At 43.3% G+C, this 17,470-nt stretch overlaps 1 protein-coding gene across 1 annotated transcript in view; it reads left to right on the forward strand.

The window, feature by feature from the left end:
- The first annotated feature begins 8,282 nt into the window (after positions 1-8,282).
- MAP1B (microtubule associated protein 1B) overlaps positions 8,283-17,470 on the forward strand; it is a 74,244-nt gene continuing 65,056 nt past the window's right edge. The window contains exons 1-2 of the mRNA XM_054054117.1: positions 8,283-8,560; positions 13,426-13,527. Coding sequence (XP_053910092.1) covers positions 8,383-8,560; positions 13,426-13,527 — 280 coding nt within the window. The 5' untranslated portion in view covers positions 8,283-8,382. The remainder of the gene's footprint in view (positions 8,561-13,425; positions 13,528-17,470) is intronic.

Here is a 17,470-nt window from a genome sequence, read left to right on the forward strand (position 1 = left end):
GAAGAAATAAGGAATTGTTTGGGTGCTTTTTCTCAATTACATCAAAAGCTACTATGACTGAACCTACCCAACACAAATCAACCAAAGAAAACATCTCGTACTTGTGGTAAGGATGTCCAGATAAACAACACCATTCCTTCAATTTATTAGAAAATCTATTTCCTATTATAGAGTTGACGTATTATGGTTTGAGGAACCAAGATTTTCTCAGTGAAATGAAAAAACAAGAAGAAGTCTGACCACATGTTGGTAAAATCCTGAGCCTTTGTATTATGCAAAAAAATGGAGATCACATTCTATCTGTGCAATGTAATTCCATAACTTTGCCTGAAAAGGAAATACTTGTTTACACAGAACTGAGTACAACTGCAGCATACTGCGTGTTATCCTAGAAAAAGCAGCATTTCAGTGCTGAAAAGAATTATTCTTGTATGTAAAAGGCTGTAGTTGCAGAATTACTGGGAGAAGGAAGAGGCTTGATGTATATCCCGTACAAGATATATACAAATACATATTATTGTGCCACATAATGACAACATCTCAAAAGCGTATATGCAGGGTCACTGCAGTAAAATACATCAGACCTGGGTAATGAAAACCTTGCCTTCTTTGAGACTAAACTGTGACCTTTTAAATCTGGAATTCAAAAAGTTGATGCAACCAGCATGGTGAGAAGTTGGAAAAAAAACATAATTAAAGAAGTTTAAGCTATCTTGGATAAAATTCAATGGAATGTTCGATAACGAGCACTAAAAATAATGCCCCTTTTCTGTATCTTGAAATTTGCTTGGTCATGGATCTATATCACAGTTTTCCATTGGAAATCATACTTTTCATCAACTGCTCTAACACTGTTGCTCCACTGCCTTTGTAAGTAATGAAGAACTAAACTTTTCTTCCCTATTTTAGAAACACGAGAAGAGCAGTCCAGCATTACCCAAAGAAGTTATCATGCAACATCTGTCAAACAGAATACTTGACCAAAATCAGAACAATTCTTAGGGACAAATTTTGGCAGGCTTTTGTCTGTCCCATGGCATGGTTCTAGGTTTACAATAACTTTTGGCCCACTGCTGTGGCAAGACTAATAGAGACTCTTTTGGGCACAAAGCAAAGATTGTGTCTGCCTGTACCTCAGAATGCACAGTGGTGGTGGTCTCTGCCCAGTCCCAAAACGCGAGCCTTTTAGCAAAATGCTCAGCTTGCTGCTCTCCCCAGGCAGCACTGCTGCTCATTATCCACCCAGGCCATTCACTAAGTTTTGCAGTGTGACCTTTAGCCAACATCTCCCAAACTACTGCAAAATACTGACATCTTGGAATTACTTTCTAAATTAAAGAGCAGATGAAGTATAAAGAAAGAAAAGATCAGAGGAAAAACATCCTTAAATTGTCTTTGCTTTGTATCAGCTGGAGTGCGGGGAACAGAGAGATGAGTAGATACAAACAAAAGGGAAGGGAAAAAATGCCTCAGTGAGGCTGCAAAATTGTACCAATAGTAACGTTGCTATTAAGCCACAAAAGAAAGTGCAAGAAGGTGGAGGGGAAGCATATGGTCAGTCTTGTAGTTAATCATTCCTTCCATTTATTCTGTAGAAGTATTGAGTTTTATAGAAAAAGTATGAGGTTTTGTTGTAGCTGAAATGGTTAAAGAATTGGATTATTGTGACAGTAAAATTAAAGGGTACATCGTCAGAATGACTAAAGCCTGTCTAGGCAATATCTGTCACAAATTATTCTCACAGAACAGGCCATATTTCACCTTAACTTAGTACACACACTTAAGTGAAATTCAGAGTCGCTGAAATTGAAATATTATGAAAAGCCCCACCAAGGCCCTTGCAGGAATTTAGTTTGCATGCACAAAAATTCCTGGGCAAGGGTGCAATATGATGCACTACCCTGGTTGCAGCCATGAATTATGGGAAGTTGCTGTCCTTTGAATACCTGGGATGTTGCTGGTGGAGGACTGTGGTCTGCTGGACCTCTGTAGTAGGCAGATTCAGCACTTCCTTGGGTTTCAAAACCTATCACTCGCTTGCCTGGCTTTCTCACTTTCTAGTCTCTGCACAGCAGCAATACACCTCTACCACCCAGGGAAGCTGTGGCTGCCCCATCCCTGGAGATGTTCAAGGCCAGGCTGCATGGGACCTTGGGCAGCCTGATCTAGTGGAAGGTGTCCCCACTCATGGCACAGGGGATGGAACTAGATGATCTCTAAGGTCCCTTCCACCCAAACTATTCTATGATTCTATGATTCTATGACTCTATTGTAGTGTGCTAAGACAACTACATGAGAATGGACTCTTGTAAAATAGTAATAATCACTTTTACATCCTACAGAACTAACAGAGCTAGGCAACCTCTGCAAAGTGTTTTAAGGAAAGTCTTAAAGCTAGATGAGGATACAATGTAAAATTTCTTCTTGTCCTTGGGTCCCCAGAGGCAGCTTTAGATGATTCATCCTGGGAGAAAACCAAAAAAGCACCATTTGTACTGGAGCACCTCCACATGCTTTGACACCTGACTGGCTAGGATGGAGTAGTGTGTGACCAACAGTCCATTGATATTTTTATCTTCTGCCCTAGACTGACATCTGACATAAAAGACACCTGGAGGTCTTCCATTGGGGCAGCAGACAGGGTGTGCAGCAAGGGCAGAGAGGTTTCAAGCAGCCTGTGCGCAGGTTGGATGTAGGTGGTACAGAGGCAAATACCACTTTGCAGCAACTCTCAGCTTCCAGCTACCCCCAAAATTAAGTAGCTTGTAGTCTACTGAGAGTCATTCAAAACCAAGGCTTCATTTGCCTTCCCTTTAAGTGAAGAGGGAGCTCTAAAACTGGCCTGAAAGGAAGAGTGTGTTGAGGCTCTGGACTACGGTGCTCCTCAGGTTGTTGTGATAGGAGATCACAGAATCACAGAATCACAAGGTTGGAAAGGACCCATTGGATCATCGAGTCCAACCATTCCTAGCACTCCCTAAACCATGTCCCTCAGCACTTCATCCACCCGTTCCTTAAACACCTCCAGGGAAGGCGACTCTACTACCTCCCTGGGCAGCCTGTTCCAGTGCCCAATGACTCTTACTGTGAAGAATTTTTTTCTGATATCCAAATTATACTGGATATCAGATAAATTATATTTTAACCCTGGAAGCCACATATAGTTCTGTAACTTGTAGTCCTTTGACAAGAATTAATACCCAGCAGAACCCACTCCCTTAAGCCTAAGCTGGATCCTTCATCAACAGAACAGATCATTCTTCTCTCTTGTTCAGAAGGGTTCAAAACTGCTCCAAGGAAGATCAAAACTACTGCCTGATGCTGATTCACATTCTCTTATCGTTGGTTTTGCTGCTGCTGCTGCTGTTTTATTTATACAGTCAGCTTTGCAGTACTATGGATATTTGCTTTCAATGTCTTTACTATAATTTATTGCTGGATTTTAAGTATCACCCTAATTAGTAAGCAGGATCTAATTACTTAAAACTGCCCTATTTTCTCTCCAATGTTAGAGAAGCAATCATTCTTTTTTCATGCAAAACTACATAGTTTTCCATAGCAAATATCAGGATAAGTTTATTCAAAATCATCAATTTCTAATTTGTCTTTTTTTTAATACTCAACAAGAAATTACTTTTTTTTTGCCCTTTATTCTCACTACAATTAATTCTTTCTCCACTTACCTATTTTTTTTACTTCTAACTACTTCTTTTTCCACTGAGCAAAAAGAGAGAACTTACTTTGATTAAAACTGTACACTTTTTCCATTGGGAGCTAAAGCAAAATGTTACTTGGCATTATCCTTCTCTCACTTCTAGAGAGAAAGTTGAAAGTGAGAGAAAATGTTATTTTTAAGACCAGTAGTGTTGCTTTCTTCACTGTTTTTTTTTTTGGTTTTTGGTTTTTGGTTTTTTTTTAATATTTAACTCCTTCTTTCTATGAGGAAAGTGGGAGGAATGGGAAACAGCTGAAATACAGACTGAAATGGCTACTTCCACACAAGCAAATACAAATTTTCCTGGTTTTGCTGTTTAAAAAGTAATAATTAAATATGAAGCAACATAATCAAAATACTTGAAATTAATGTCAGCCAAATATGTTTTACTTAGCATGCAGTTGAACATAAAGCTTGCTGTCTTAAAAAGTGAAGTAAGTAGTTCCTCTCTGAAGGTGCCTGTCCCTAAGCCCAAGTCCCTGACTGCTCACTCAGGTACAGCTCTTTCTGGTGCCCCCGGCCTTTGCCATATCACTGCTGCGGGAGAAGCTCATCTAGCAGTGCCAGTTTGAGGATGTTCCAGATGAGGATGCTGCCCTGTCTAAAAATAATAGGAGAAGGCAAGAGGAATTGTCATTATTAACCATACTGCCAGGTTCTTGTAGGGGTGTGCAGGACTCCTGATATCATGGCCAGCAGCTACTGGTTGACATTTCTGTTCTGCTGGGGTCAAGGTGATGTACTGACTGTCCCTTCACCCCTGTGCTGCTGCTGCGGGCTCTGCTGAGTTTCCCTAACTAAGCAACACCCAGAGGAGACTCTGGGAGGTAAATGCTGGACCACGTGGGGGGTGGTGGAACCGCTGACCGCCAGAAATGATGTGTGGATTCACATATGGGAGTATTGAGAGTGACAGTAGGTCATATTGAGAAGGCATCGGGTAAGGTACAAAATAGCATGGGTATTATTTGCTGCAATATTGATGACATATTTTTGACTTCATCACACACCAGGAAATACTTTTTCACTGGCAGATTGACCAAGCACTGGCATGGGTTGTCCAGAGAGGTGATGGAGTCTCCATACTTGCAGATATTCAGAAACTGTCTGGACACAGTACTGGGTAGCCAGCCCTAGGTGGTCCTGCTTCAGCAGGGGGCTTGGACTAGAGGACCGCCAGAGACCCCTTCCAACTTCAGCCATTCTGTGATTCTGTGATCTCCGGTGCAGGCTGGCAAAGTTTCATCTCTAAAATGCATAATATCTTACTGCCTCTCCTTATGAAAGCCTACTAGCTTCATGAAGCTGCTTCATGACACATTGTTCAGTCCTCGTACTGATATATTCCTCAATGAAAACAGGCCATCTAAAAGCCCTATGATCCACTTCACTTCCATCAAAGTTCTTAAATTGGTCTGAAGTCTCACACATGGTTATGCATTTATTTTAAGCTAGGGGTGACATTTGGCCAAATGAACAAAATCAAACCAAACGAAAGCAAACAAAAGGCCAGAGAGCAGCAGGTATCAGTCATGCTCTCTTTAAAACAGCAAGACATATTCGATAGCTCACATGAGTTTTGCTGTTTCTTCTACTGAAGTGCAATACCTATGTGATTTAGCCACAGCTAAGAAGCTGGTATCACTTTCAAACATCGAGTGTCATATGACACTGAGTCAGCTTTACACAGCACACTGCCACATTTCACCCAGCAGTGGATCTGTTGATACGCTCCACATTGTAGAATTTAAAAAGGTTTCTAGAGAGGGAAAGATGATGACAAACAAAACTACCTAAGTGAGATACTAATAGGACAAATCTCACCGTGAATATTGACAATGGAGCTGGGAACCTGCAGCTTCCTCAGAGATGTATTCAGGAGGTCAAACTATCTTTTCTTACTGAACTTCAGATGAAGCAGCATCTGCTTGTGAATACATGAGGGCAGAGGTCTGCATCCCTTAAAGAGTTTAGTACAAAACCATTTTCTTCCAAAGGAAGCCTCTTGTCCTTCGGGTTTTAATGTGTGACACATCTCCCAACACAATACTGTGACTGTTTGCCTTTTATCATACATGTTCTAGCTGGACTTTGGTAGGCCAGATCAAGTATATCTGTATTACCTACTTGCATGCAAATGTCATCTTCTTTGATACAACATATTCTTTTCACCTCTTACTTTTCATATCCACAGACACTTTTCCAGTTAGATATGTTTTCATTTTTTCTTAAAATAAGAAGGTGCTAAGGAAGCACCCATAATGCATTTTGTGTACTTGTGTGCATTTCTCAGGGCAGCACATCTAATCTGCTGTGTTCCTGAGGCAAGCAATTGTTTTACCTTTATGTCTGGGAACCACTATCAGTCTATTCTGCAAACAGTTAGCAAATCTGTTTGGCAAGCTCCTTTCACACTCCAGAGGCCAGCTGCTCTTGTTGACCAAAACAAAGGCGTATACCAAAGCTATGTATTGCAGTGGGAAAAGCCAGAAGCTGGCCGGCTTTTCTGGCCAGCAGCCAGACACTGACAGGTTCAGTGAGGAAACACCAAAGTCATAGCTTGGCTCAGACAAACTGGGGTACCCAAAGTGCAACATTCTGTACCTATTAATACCTCACCAACTTTAGAAGAACTGCTGTTTATTCTTCTGCATCTATGCCATTGCATCTGTTCTATCAGCAGTGTCAGCTCCAGTGAAGAATGAGCACCTTTGTCTTCTGTGTCATCTCAGCCATCTGACATGGCTGTAAAAAATGCTTGTCTGTACTCTAAATCCTTCAGACTAACGGCAGTTTAGAAAAAATAGTCTACTTTGGATGCAACATCCAAATGCACTGTACCAGCCAAGGCTCTCAATACCATATTTATGCAGACAAACTATTCATATTAAAAACACTGGGTGCTGTAGGCAGGTACAGTGTTACAGACCTGAACCTACGTTTCAATCTTTGTGGGTGCCTCCAGGCAAGTAAGACAGATAATTTTGTAACGACAACCTGAAATGCACCTTAATTAGCAGAGAACCAGTGTGCCTTGGAACAAAATACATATTCTAAGAAAACAGCACTGACATATCAGTTCCTCCAGGCACGTACTCTGTGTTTCTGAGCAGCAGGCAGGGAATTTGAGCAGCCAGTTCTGGAAGGAGCTGCACACAGGGGAAGTGTCTTCTCAATCAGCGGCCAGAGGTTGTCTTAATAAAAAAACACGTTATAAAAGTTCAAATCCTTTTCTAAGTCAGAGTGAGATTTCTCCCATATCACTTCAGCCATACAAACAAGAGGCCTAGCGCACACCAGTGCCTTCCTTCTGTTGGTAAAGTGAGAGGCTCATCTTGGAGAGGCTGATTTATCTGACTGCTATATCCTATTTTAGGAGAGGATAAAACTCTTTAGGAGGTGATTGAGTTTATCTCTTGAGTGGGTCTTTGAGTATTGGGGAACAGATGTCTAACTTTTATGTGAAGAGGAATGAAACCCTTGATTTTGTAATTGTAGATGCTTTCTGATACCATCGCTCCCTGGAGTTGCTTGAGCCTGGTCAAAATTAGTTACCCAAAGCCCTTTGAACTTCAGGAGCTTTAACAGTAAGGTTTTCAGCAGCTTGTCCAAAACCAGTGCTTTTCTGGTGTAAGCCATACATCCACAGGCCTGAATAAATGCAGAAAGGCTATGTTTGAATCATCTTATTAAGTTAACTGCTTTCAAATGAAAGAAGGTATCAAGAACATTTAGACTGCTAGTTGCTGTGGGTGGGGGTGGGGATCGTGACTCAAATTTTGCTGCAGTGCTACAGCAAGATGCTGAAGGCAGGATCCACGGCCTTGGAACTGTTTTTTTCACCCATCGGCATCAGGGGTGCAGTGGGAGCCCCCGATGCTGGCTTTCCCAGATGAGCTCCCCAGGTCTGTTCAGGCATCACCCGCAGCTCCTCACTGCTGTCCTTCAAGCCCGGGGTGGGTCTCGGTGTTGTGGTGCAGCAGAGGCAGACCCGGGGCTGATGGGTGTGGGATGCAGGGTGCGGGATGCAGGGTGTGGGATGCAGGTGCGGGATGTGGTGTGCAGGATGCAGTGTGTGGGATGCAGGGTGTGGTGTATGGGACGCGGTGTGCAGGATACGAGGTGAGGGATGTGGGATACGGGGTGAGGGGTGCAGGATGCGGGGTGCGGGGTACAGGGTGGGATGTAGAGGGTGGGGGACGCGGGTAGCAGGGTGCAGGATGCAGGGTGGGGGGGTGCGGGATGCGGGGAGCGGGGAGCAGGATGCAGGGTGGGAGATGTGGGATGCGGGGTGCGGGATGCGCGGTCCCCTCCACCGACCCCGCGGCCAGGAGCCAGCCTCGGGTCGCGCCCCTCAGCGTCCCCTCGGGGCGTTGTTCGCCCCCCGCGTCCTTCCTGCTTCCGGGGGCCGCCGCGGGGAGGATTTGCCGCAGATGACATCAGCTGTGGATGCTGGAAAGGCGGCGGCGGCGCGGGGATGCGCCGGCTCCCCCCCCTTCCTCCTCCTCCTCCTCCTCGCCAGGTTCCTGCCCCGCACCGTCTCCGTATAAAAGCGCCACCGCCTCCCCGCCCGCCCTCACTCCCTCCCTGCCGCCTGCGAAGCCGCCGCCGAGCAGCCCTTCTCCCCTCAGCGCCCCGGAGCCGCGGGGCGGAGCGGGGCGGCGGCGATGGCCACCGTGGTGGTCGAAGTGGACTCGGAGCCCTCCTGCAGCATCCCCAACCCCACCTCCCCCTCGCCCAGCCTCTCCCACCGCTTCCTGGACAGCAAGTTTTACCTGCTGGTGGTCGTCGGGGAGCTGGTGACCGAGGAGCACCTGCGGCGATCCATCGCCAACATCGAGCGAGGTGAGCCAGCGGGGACCCGCGGCATCCCCCGACGGCGCCTTCTCCGTCTCGGGCGCGGCCGGGGCTCGCCCGCCACACGCAGGGCACGGCAACACGAGCCGACACCGGTTCCGCGGCTTTTTATTCCACCGAGGTCCCGACGCTGCTCCCCGCATCCTCGTCTCCCCTGCTCCCCGCATCCTCCCCTCCCTCGGTCCCCGCATCCTCCCCTCCCTTAGTCTCCGCATGCCCCCCTCCCTTTCTCCCCGCATCCTCCCTCTCCCCTGCTCTCCGCATCCTCCCCTCCCTCGGTCCCCGCATCCTCCCCTCCCTCGGTCCCCGCATCCTCCCCTCCCTTGCTCTCCGCATCCTTCTCCCCTGCTCCCCGCAGCCTTCCCCAGAGGGGTGCGGGCGCTGCGGACCCCCGGCTGCGGGCGCAGTGAGGTCCATGCCGGGAAGGAGCCCCCATTGTCGGGGCGCAGGGTCCGTGCGGGAGCCCCGGAGCCGCCGCTCCGGGCGGGTGGGCGTGGCGCAGTCCGCACTGCGGTCCCTACGGCAGCCCCCGGGCGGACAAAGGGCGGCCGCGGCGCCGGGAGCGGCTGGGGAGGGGTCGGGCTGCCGTGGGGATGGGGCTGCGGGGCGGCTCGTCCCCGCCGAACCTCGCCGGGGTGCGAGGCGTTTTCCTTCTCCTCCGCGTCGAAAACTGGCGGAGCGGCAGCGCAGCATGCCTTTGTGTCTAACTTCGGGCGGTGAGACTTTTTCTCTCCGCTGCAGAATTTTCCAGGACTCTTTTTTTTTTTTTTTTTTTTAATGCTCAAGATTTATTTGTGTTTCAATAAAGACAATAACGCATGGGAAGGGAGGCTGGGCGCTCAGCCTTGTTATTGTCCGGCTACGGGCTGCTCCGACTCACTGTTTATTTGTCCTTTTCTTGAGATGCTGATCCAGGAAGATATCGCAAGTGAAATGACAGTTTTATAAATTCTCGATGTGTTTTCTAATACAATAGGTTGCAGAGTACATTGGTTGGGGGGATGGGGGGGGAAGAGCCCTGTTGCAGTAACAACGGTATGAAGCACAAAGAAAATTATTGCCGGACCCTGTAGTTTGTTAAACTCCATCAGTGCCTGATTTTGTAACATAATTTGTTATTCTGAGCTCGTTAAAGCAGAGATTTCCAAAGCCTGCCATTGTTAGAGGGGAGAAGGAGACCTTGGAACAGGGAATTGGTAGCAGCCTTGTCATGTAGGTGTGGTTCAGCAGTCCAGCTAGGACTTCATTTGTCTCTATTGTTGCTCTCTCAGGCATTGTTGCATTAGTTGGCTATTTCTCTTGATTCTTATTCATGACTTTTCGTGGCAAAAGGCTGCCTCATCTCTGCTAACCAGCTTCACTGTAACCTGTTCATCTTTATTGCTACCATTGTCTCCTAGGGAGAAGTACTGAGGCAGATGCTTTGTCATTCAGCGCCTCTTCAGCGCTGCACTTTCCAAATTCTATCTAATTTTTGGTTGTGTCAGAAGTGAATTGGCTGCATTTTAATGAAATTATTAAAAATTATAGAGCGAATGTATAAGGCATCTACCCTCAAAACAGCTGATGTCATCCTTCCTCTGAAGAAATGCTCTTCAGTCTCTTCTTGAAGCTTCTATTGTACAGTTGCTGCTGCATAGCTTTGTTGCTGCTACCTCCTGCCACTAAGCATAACACCCATTTACAGTTTTAGATGTTCAGCAGGAACGCTTTGTCCATTTTATTCATCATTTTGGATAAGAAGTCACCTCACTGCTCCTGGTGTCAGACAATCTTATTGAGATTTTGCCTGCTAGGAAAAAAACCTTGATCAAATTTTGAGGTGCATTGTTCTGGATGAGTACACTGGAAATCTGAAGCTATATCTGAATGAGGTAAATATGGGCTCAACTAATCTCTTTCTCTTTGGAAAGTGTGCTGGAGCCTGGAAAAACTTGCTTCTTTCAACCTTTATTCTCAACACAGCCTTAAATACATTTTTGGGTTCTTGATAACTCCTCATCATTGTCTTCTCTGGTACATCTCCTGATTACCATCACTGAAAACTGTGGATTCATGCACTGAACTGCAGAGCAACATGTCGAAGAAAACATCTGCTTATAACACATCAGTGGCGTGATGCTACGCAACCTGGTGGAATGCAGAGTCATTTCTTAATATATCATGAAGAGGCAATGCTTGGCGAGATGCATTTTCAGTAATTAGATTTAGGATGTGACTTTGCTAAGGGTACAATCCTCCAACCCACCACCCACCAGAAAAGATGGAGTGAAAAGAAAGCTTCAGGATTTCACCACTGACTAAGCAGATGCTACTGGGTGTGCCCTGCCTGCTGTCTGATTATCCTTGTGTCTAGTGGCATTGCACTCCTAAGACTGCAGAAAGAAATAGCTCCAGTTCAGCAATGCTTCCAGTAGTTAATGTCCATGCTGTTACCCACATCATTGGATTGACCTTGCAATTTAGGTCCAGATCTACCTCTGTTCTACCTGTGTTTGATTTGGTTATATAATGTATATAACACATTATGGTACTTTATAATGCGTGCATAATTTTTGCATCCAGACTGCTGAATCATGCAGGTGCAGTTTTGGGATAGTCTATCCAAATCCCAGCTTCAGCTTCTAGGACTGCTGTATGCATTGGATGTCTAGGCTTTTTTTTTTCCTTTCTATTTGTTCTGTGACGGGTCCTGTATTTTGGGCATTGTTTGGCTCAGCAGTCTTGGCTACGCCTAATCAAAATCTTAGCCTTACTGCAAATTTGGATTCAAAACAAAAGAAGATAGGAATGGTGGACAGGCCCAGTCATTATCAGCATCGCTGAATCATAGTCCATATTGCCTAACTGACTTCTAGAGAGCTTTGTAGTCTCCCCACGCAAGCTTGCTGTCAGAGGCTAGCAAGCTGTTTATCTTCTAGCTTCTTGAAGTTCAGCACTCATTCATTCGATGAACTTCAGCTTTGTGACCGATGTTGGTTTACTAGTCAGTTTTCATATGTATGTGCGTGTTATTATATCATACTTACTTTCTTGTTCTCAAATATTCCAACACCTGGAAAACATTAAAGCCTGCTGAGCTGTATTTGTCTGCCAAAACTACGCCCCAAAAATGCACCATATGGCCAAAAGATTTTTGAGAAATGAAAATAAGGAGGCTTGCAGAAGAGACTCTTGGCTTATGCCTCTGAACAATGGTGCATCAGTTAGGAAGTGGAGGTGGCTGGTTATAGCTCAGGGTTTTTTTCTCTTTGGTGGTTATGAAATGCACAGGCAATACTGTATTTCCAAATTTACTTAGTTTCAAAAGGCAGCTGCTTGATAGCTGGTAACATATCCCACTAATAAGCATGGTCCTACCCTGACTGGCATGCCGACAAGGAAAAAGCTCTGGATGAATTCTCCCTGAAGAAGCTTCCAGCTCTTCAAATGTAGATGCTCATATTTGCATGGAGAAACAACCCATAGCAGCAATGGGAGACCAGCACTGCAGATCTGTTTTCTCTGCTTTTCCCTCTTTTTCCTCCTCATACTTCAGCCCTACAACATGGCTTCTGCCAGTATGAACCCTGACGGTTCTGCTGCCTTGAAAGAGAATAAAGCATGAGAGGTAGCATTGACAGTAATGCTTGAAATCCTGACAGAGCTACCAGCAGGAGTGTTAGTGCTTGTATTGTGGTGAGGCCGTACGCCCCTTCAGGCATCTCCTCTACCTGAAAGGTGCCAAACCCCAAAGTGGATTAACAATTTCATGCATGTGGGGAGGGGCCACTAGACACTTCCTTGCCTGCAGTCCCTTCTGTGTTTGCTAGCTAATTTGTGTAAGTTTAACGCCATTACTTTAGGGGCAAAAAAAAAGAAAAATCACTGTAATATTGGTGCTCAGACTCAACAGAGTGCCTGGATTTACCTGCAGTGCAACTGCTGGCTCATTATTTTTCAAAACCAGAAGATTTTTTAAAAACAATTTGAAAACAAGAGTATTGTAGAAAAATCTTACAATAGGTCCTGTTAAGTAGATTTATTTTTTTTATTTAGTCTTCAAAATCTTGTGGTAGGAAACTATAATCTATATTTTGGCTGCAGTGATTCCCTCCCTGCTCACTCCCATCAAATTTCAATCTTTAATAACATTTCTTGGGATCAGACACTTTTTGATCACATATGTGTCAAATGTTTCCCTTTCTAAATAGCTGGGGGAAAAATGGTGGGAAGTAAGGATGTGATGTGTAGTCTTTAAGATGAAGAAAGATCAAGCACAGCATTTTTAAACCTCAAAACTAGAATTTTGATACTTCATAAATAAAAGATCACAAATTTTAATTTAAAATATGGGATGCTTTAAAGCTTTTGAATGACAAAGTCAGGAATTTAATACTTTGTATTTAAATATTTATTTGTAACGTGCTAGGTAATGCTGGCTTTTTTTTCTCGAAGGGGCAAGTACAATGATCCTGCAATGTGACTAAAGTGTCCTCTGAGTGATTAACTCTTTTCAGTTTTGTATTTCAGTTTATTGTTGCTTTATAGTAAATTCAGGGACACCAATAACTACTCATGATGTGCCTGCTACAATGTGGGACCAGCAGTCCTAAAGCTGAGGCCTTAAAGGATGGTCACCCTTTGGAAAGGCAGATTTCCTCTTGCTTGTGGCTGACTAATTCTTGTCCTGAGTCCTGCTTCTGAGTGCTCAGCCCTTTCCAAAATAATTGCTGTGTAGCATGAAAGGAAGAGAGGCTGGTTTGGGAATTTAGAAATAGGCAAATATCATGAATGCAAATGAAGACGTACTCAGTTAAAACTTCCATGGCTTATGTATCAAGCTTAAATGTATTTCATATTTTGAATTTTAGGAATCCGTTCATGGGACACAAACCTAATTGAATGCAACTTGGATCAAGAGCTGAAACTTTTTGTGTCTCGCCATTCAGCTCGATTCTCTCCTGAAGTTCGAGGTAAGTTTTGGAAGTGTTTGACAAAGTTTTGTTTTGTTTGGTTTTTTTAAGAGCAGAATTAGTAAACACACTCTGCTGTTCTATGGCAAACTTTCATTTGTGCTTCTTTATAGCAATTATTTTTTTCCTTTATTTTAGAACATTACTTAAAAATGTATTTGTTTTAACTTTCTGACAAATAAAAATAATCAGTTTTTTTGTGTTAGCTTCACATATATTACCATGATCATTTTCGCAATAGGTGTTAGTTTTAAGGTCACATTAAAGATAACTAAAACTCACTTTTTGGCTGAACAGTTTGTATAGTAGCAGTCTAGCAGTCCCAGAGACTAAAGTAGGAAGAGTACATAAAAAACCCTGAAAACCTCAATAGTTAACTCTGCAGTTTGATAGAGGCAGAAATGGTGTCAAGGCTGTTGCACAAGTGTGGCTCAAGTCCCATGTTTCTTCCCAGCTTTTCTTTTGGCATGAAAAGCTAATGGGTGGAGAGTCTACCCTGACTCATAGGGACTTTCTTTGGTTTTTTTGAGGAAGTTTGAAATTTACAGGGCTCATGAGACTAAATCTTCTCTTTTCTTCAAGCCTGTCCTTCTGTAGAAGTTCGTACAATAAAGCAAAGCGACTCCTCCCCCAGTTTTTATGAAGTGTAAAATACTATTTTGTTCTGGTTGCATTGGAATAAAGTGTTTGTTAAGTTTTCTAACATCTTATTAATTTAACATAAATGCAGAGTAGGCATGGGTGGAATTAATCTCTGCTTTCATGTAAAAATATATAACCTCCTCAAAGGATTAGAAGTTGCTTTCGTTGGTGAAATCATCATGGCCCTGTGGACGTTGACTAGTACAGCCTAGTACTGACAAATGTAATAAATTCCAGCTTCGGGAACATCTCTTAAGTGTGATGAAACAGCTATGAAATGTTGTATCGTGCTAGTACATCACATTCCTAGGTTCAGTTGTTCTCAACAAAGGGGTCCCGATGTCTTAGTAGCATGACAGCATTGACCTGATGTTTTTGAGTAGTGTACCAAAATATCTTGTGTAACTAATTTTTCATCTTGCAGCACAGGCTATAGCAGATCTTCCCATATTCCCCCATATCTATACTGTGAAACTTTGCCAGAATTAAGAAAAAAAGCATTCCTCTAGGTTTCTTCCACTAGTATGAAACCAAACAGAACCAATATACTGATAGTATGAAGATTTAGAGTCAAGACATGTAGTTCCTGATTTTACATGGAAGTAAACTCAGGCCTATAATACATGTCTTGCATTTTGGTTTAAATGTTGTGAAACCAATTCAACTTCTCAGTGACACTAGTTGGTTTGTTTTATAGAAAGGCTATTCTGATATGTGAAATTAGCTGAATTTATCTTTAAGGAATGCAAGATGCAATGCATTCCATTTTTAAGATGTATGTTTTCTACTTTAAAACTTCAGGGGAAAAAAAAGGATACTGCACTTCTCCTTTAGCAAAAATATTCCATCTTGTCTAATATTTTGTGATCTCTTCTTTAGATAGTACCTCCTGATACCATTGCATAAATTAAAATAAAACAAATGTTCTACTTTCATATGATAAATAAAATAAGATTATGTGCCCTTTTTTTCTATGGAAATATTATAGAATCCTCTAGGAATTTTTCTCAAGGAATTGTACTTTTGATTCATCTTTTTTCTTCTTTGTCTAGAGTTATCTGTTTAGTCTGTCATTGTGTTGAATTACAACTTAATTGCATGTGACTGGAATTCATCAACATCTCTATCACAAGCAGTAATGAATGTGTTTTTCCCAGTGCTCAGTCCTTAAACAATAAACTGCCAAAATCTATATTAAAAGAGCATTAAAGAAGCCTGAAACTTGGATAAAGGGAGCATCCAGGAATAAAGGTAGTCCTCTTGACCAATTTCTTGGTGAAAATTTTGTGGAAAGTTCATTGGCACCTCCAGAATCCCACTGCATAGATCAGAGGATCATTTATTTGTTTCTTTCTGTGGTTCTCTGATGCTGAATCTGCAGGAAGCTCCTTTCTGTCTTCTCTGCTGTTTGGTAGGGAGAAGGGTTTTTTGTGCCATTTCTTAATACAATTTCAGAATGTTTGATTTCTGTTACAACACTCAAATGCTGAATTTTGAGTGTTTAGCCAGTGTTTAATGGTCAATATTCATACTAAAGAGGTGATTTTAAGTATTTATTCCTTTATGGTCCCAAACTGAGAAATTCGGTGTAATTTGGGTAATGAGGTGACCTCTTGTCCAAGTAAGGTATTCATCCAAGGTGACTGGGTAGTCTGAGGGATGTAATTTAACAGCCTTTATTTTCAGTCCTTTGAGACTGAACTCTTTGTGTGGCTCATACATAGGGACAGTTTACTCTTGAGGAAGAGTAGTGTCATCTAGTGTGTCTGCACAGCTTCTAGCGTAGTCAGACCTGACTGCTGACTGCAGCCTCTTTGATTATAATGTTTAGTTATGGTAATTGCAGTGCTGGCTCATGTTTGTGTATCCCTCAAAGCAGCTTGAGGATATGCATAGCAGCAATGGGAAGGGTAGGACTCTTTCTTCAAAGTAAGCTTGGTGGAAAGGGGCCAACCATGTCCCCTCACCATATGCCTGTGATTGTGAAGGAGAATACAAGAGAATGTCTGTGAAAGCATTTGTGTGTTTTCACTCGAGGAATTTGAGGTCTAACCTTTCTCCCTGTGTAGTAAATAGCAATGTACGTATTGATACTGCAAGGAGCATTACCAAACCCCAACACTCTTTTTGTGCTTTTTTCAAGGGAATGGATTGTCACAGTGGTATTTATGCATCCTATACTCAGCTGCTGGGCAATTTATAGATGATTTACGATTCCAAAATGGAAATGCTAGCAGATCTTTTCTGATACCTTATAAAGCAGCTGAGTTAGCATACTCCTTACCAAATCTTGCAGCAGTGTTGTCAGGTGCTGGTGAAAAATGAGTAACGGCTTATTAACTAGTTGCCAAGACAACATGCAACAAGACTTAAAATGCATACTCCAGTGTTTGCCTCTGTTTTCTTTGTTGGGTACTGATAACTTCATCTCGTGTTAACATCACAAGGCCAAAGCATTCAAACGAAGAATTGTAACAGGTATGTATTGGAAAAACAACTGTATGTCTGGTAGTGGGGCAGAGCGAGTGGGGAGCCTTGGAAAGAGGTGTGTTGAAATTGCAGCTTTACCTACCAACCTTTTCTTCATTAAAAAAAAAAAAAAGCTTCAACTGAACAAAGCAGCTTCACAAAAGACCAAGTAAATGGATTTCAGGGTAGGGGTGTGGGAGCGTGAAGTCATTGAAGGCCCTTCTGCAAGACCCACACCTGCTGTTTTGTCCCTCATCTTCCACCTGGGATCACTTGACTACTGCATTGGTGTGTATTCAAGCACTTGTCTAGATGAAATCCATTTTAAATAGCTGTTCAGTAGCTGGTCATCCCTAACTTTCTGAGAAATAACACTGAACCAACGCACTGTGTCTACTTTGTCCTGTTATGAAGAGCTTGTATCTGTGGAAGAAATGTTTCCTATCTGAGCAGTACTGGGAGGTCTCCTGTCAACACTTGGTGACTGCACTGCCTTAAACGAGTCCTTTCTTACTTGTGCCCAGGATGTGCTTTTTCCAGCCTGCCTGTGTCCAGAGAAGACCTTGGCAAAGTGCAAAGTGCAAAATATGTTTGGTGTCCCCTCAGCAGCACTTGCATCATCAGCAGCAGTGGGCTTGCCTCCTTCAGGCTTCTTAAAGCTTGTTGCTCTCTGATACTGTTATTACTCCAAAAAGCCTTAACACCTTTTCATCTAAAAGTTACCCTTTCAAAAGTTACTGTTAAGGATTGGGAATTTCAGTTACCAATGCACACAGCTCCATACTTTGTCAAAGCTTTGTGTAGTCTCATTGCCTTTGTTGAAGCAGATCTA

The sequence above is a fragment of the Cuculus canorus genome, chromosome Z, assembly GCF_017976375.1.
Source record: "Cuculus canorus isolate bCucCan1 chromosome Z, bCucCan1.pri, whole genome shotgun sequence".
NCBI lineage: Eukaryota > Metazoa > Chordata > Aves > Cuculiformes > Cuculidae > Cuculus > Cuculus canorus.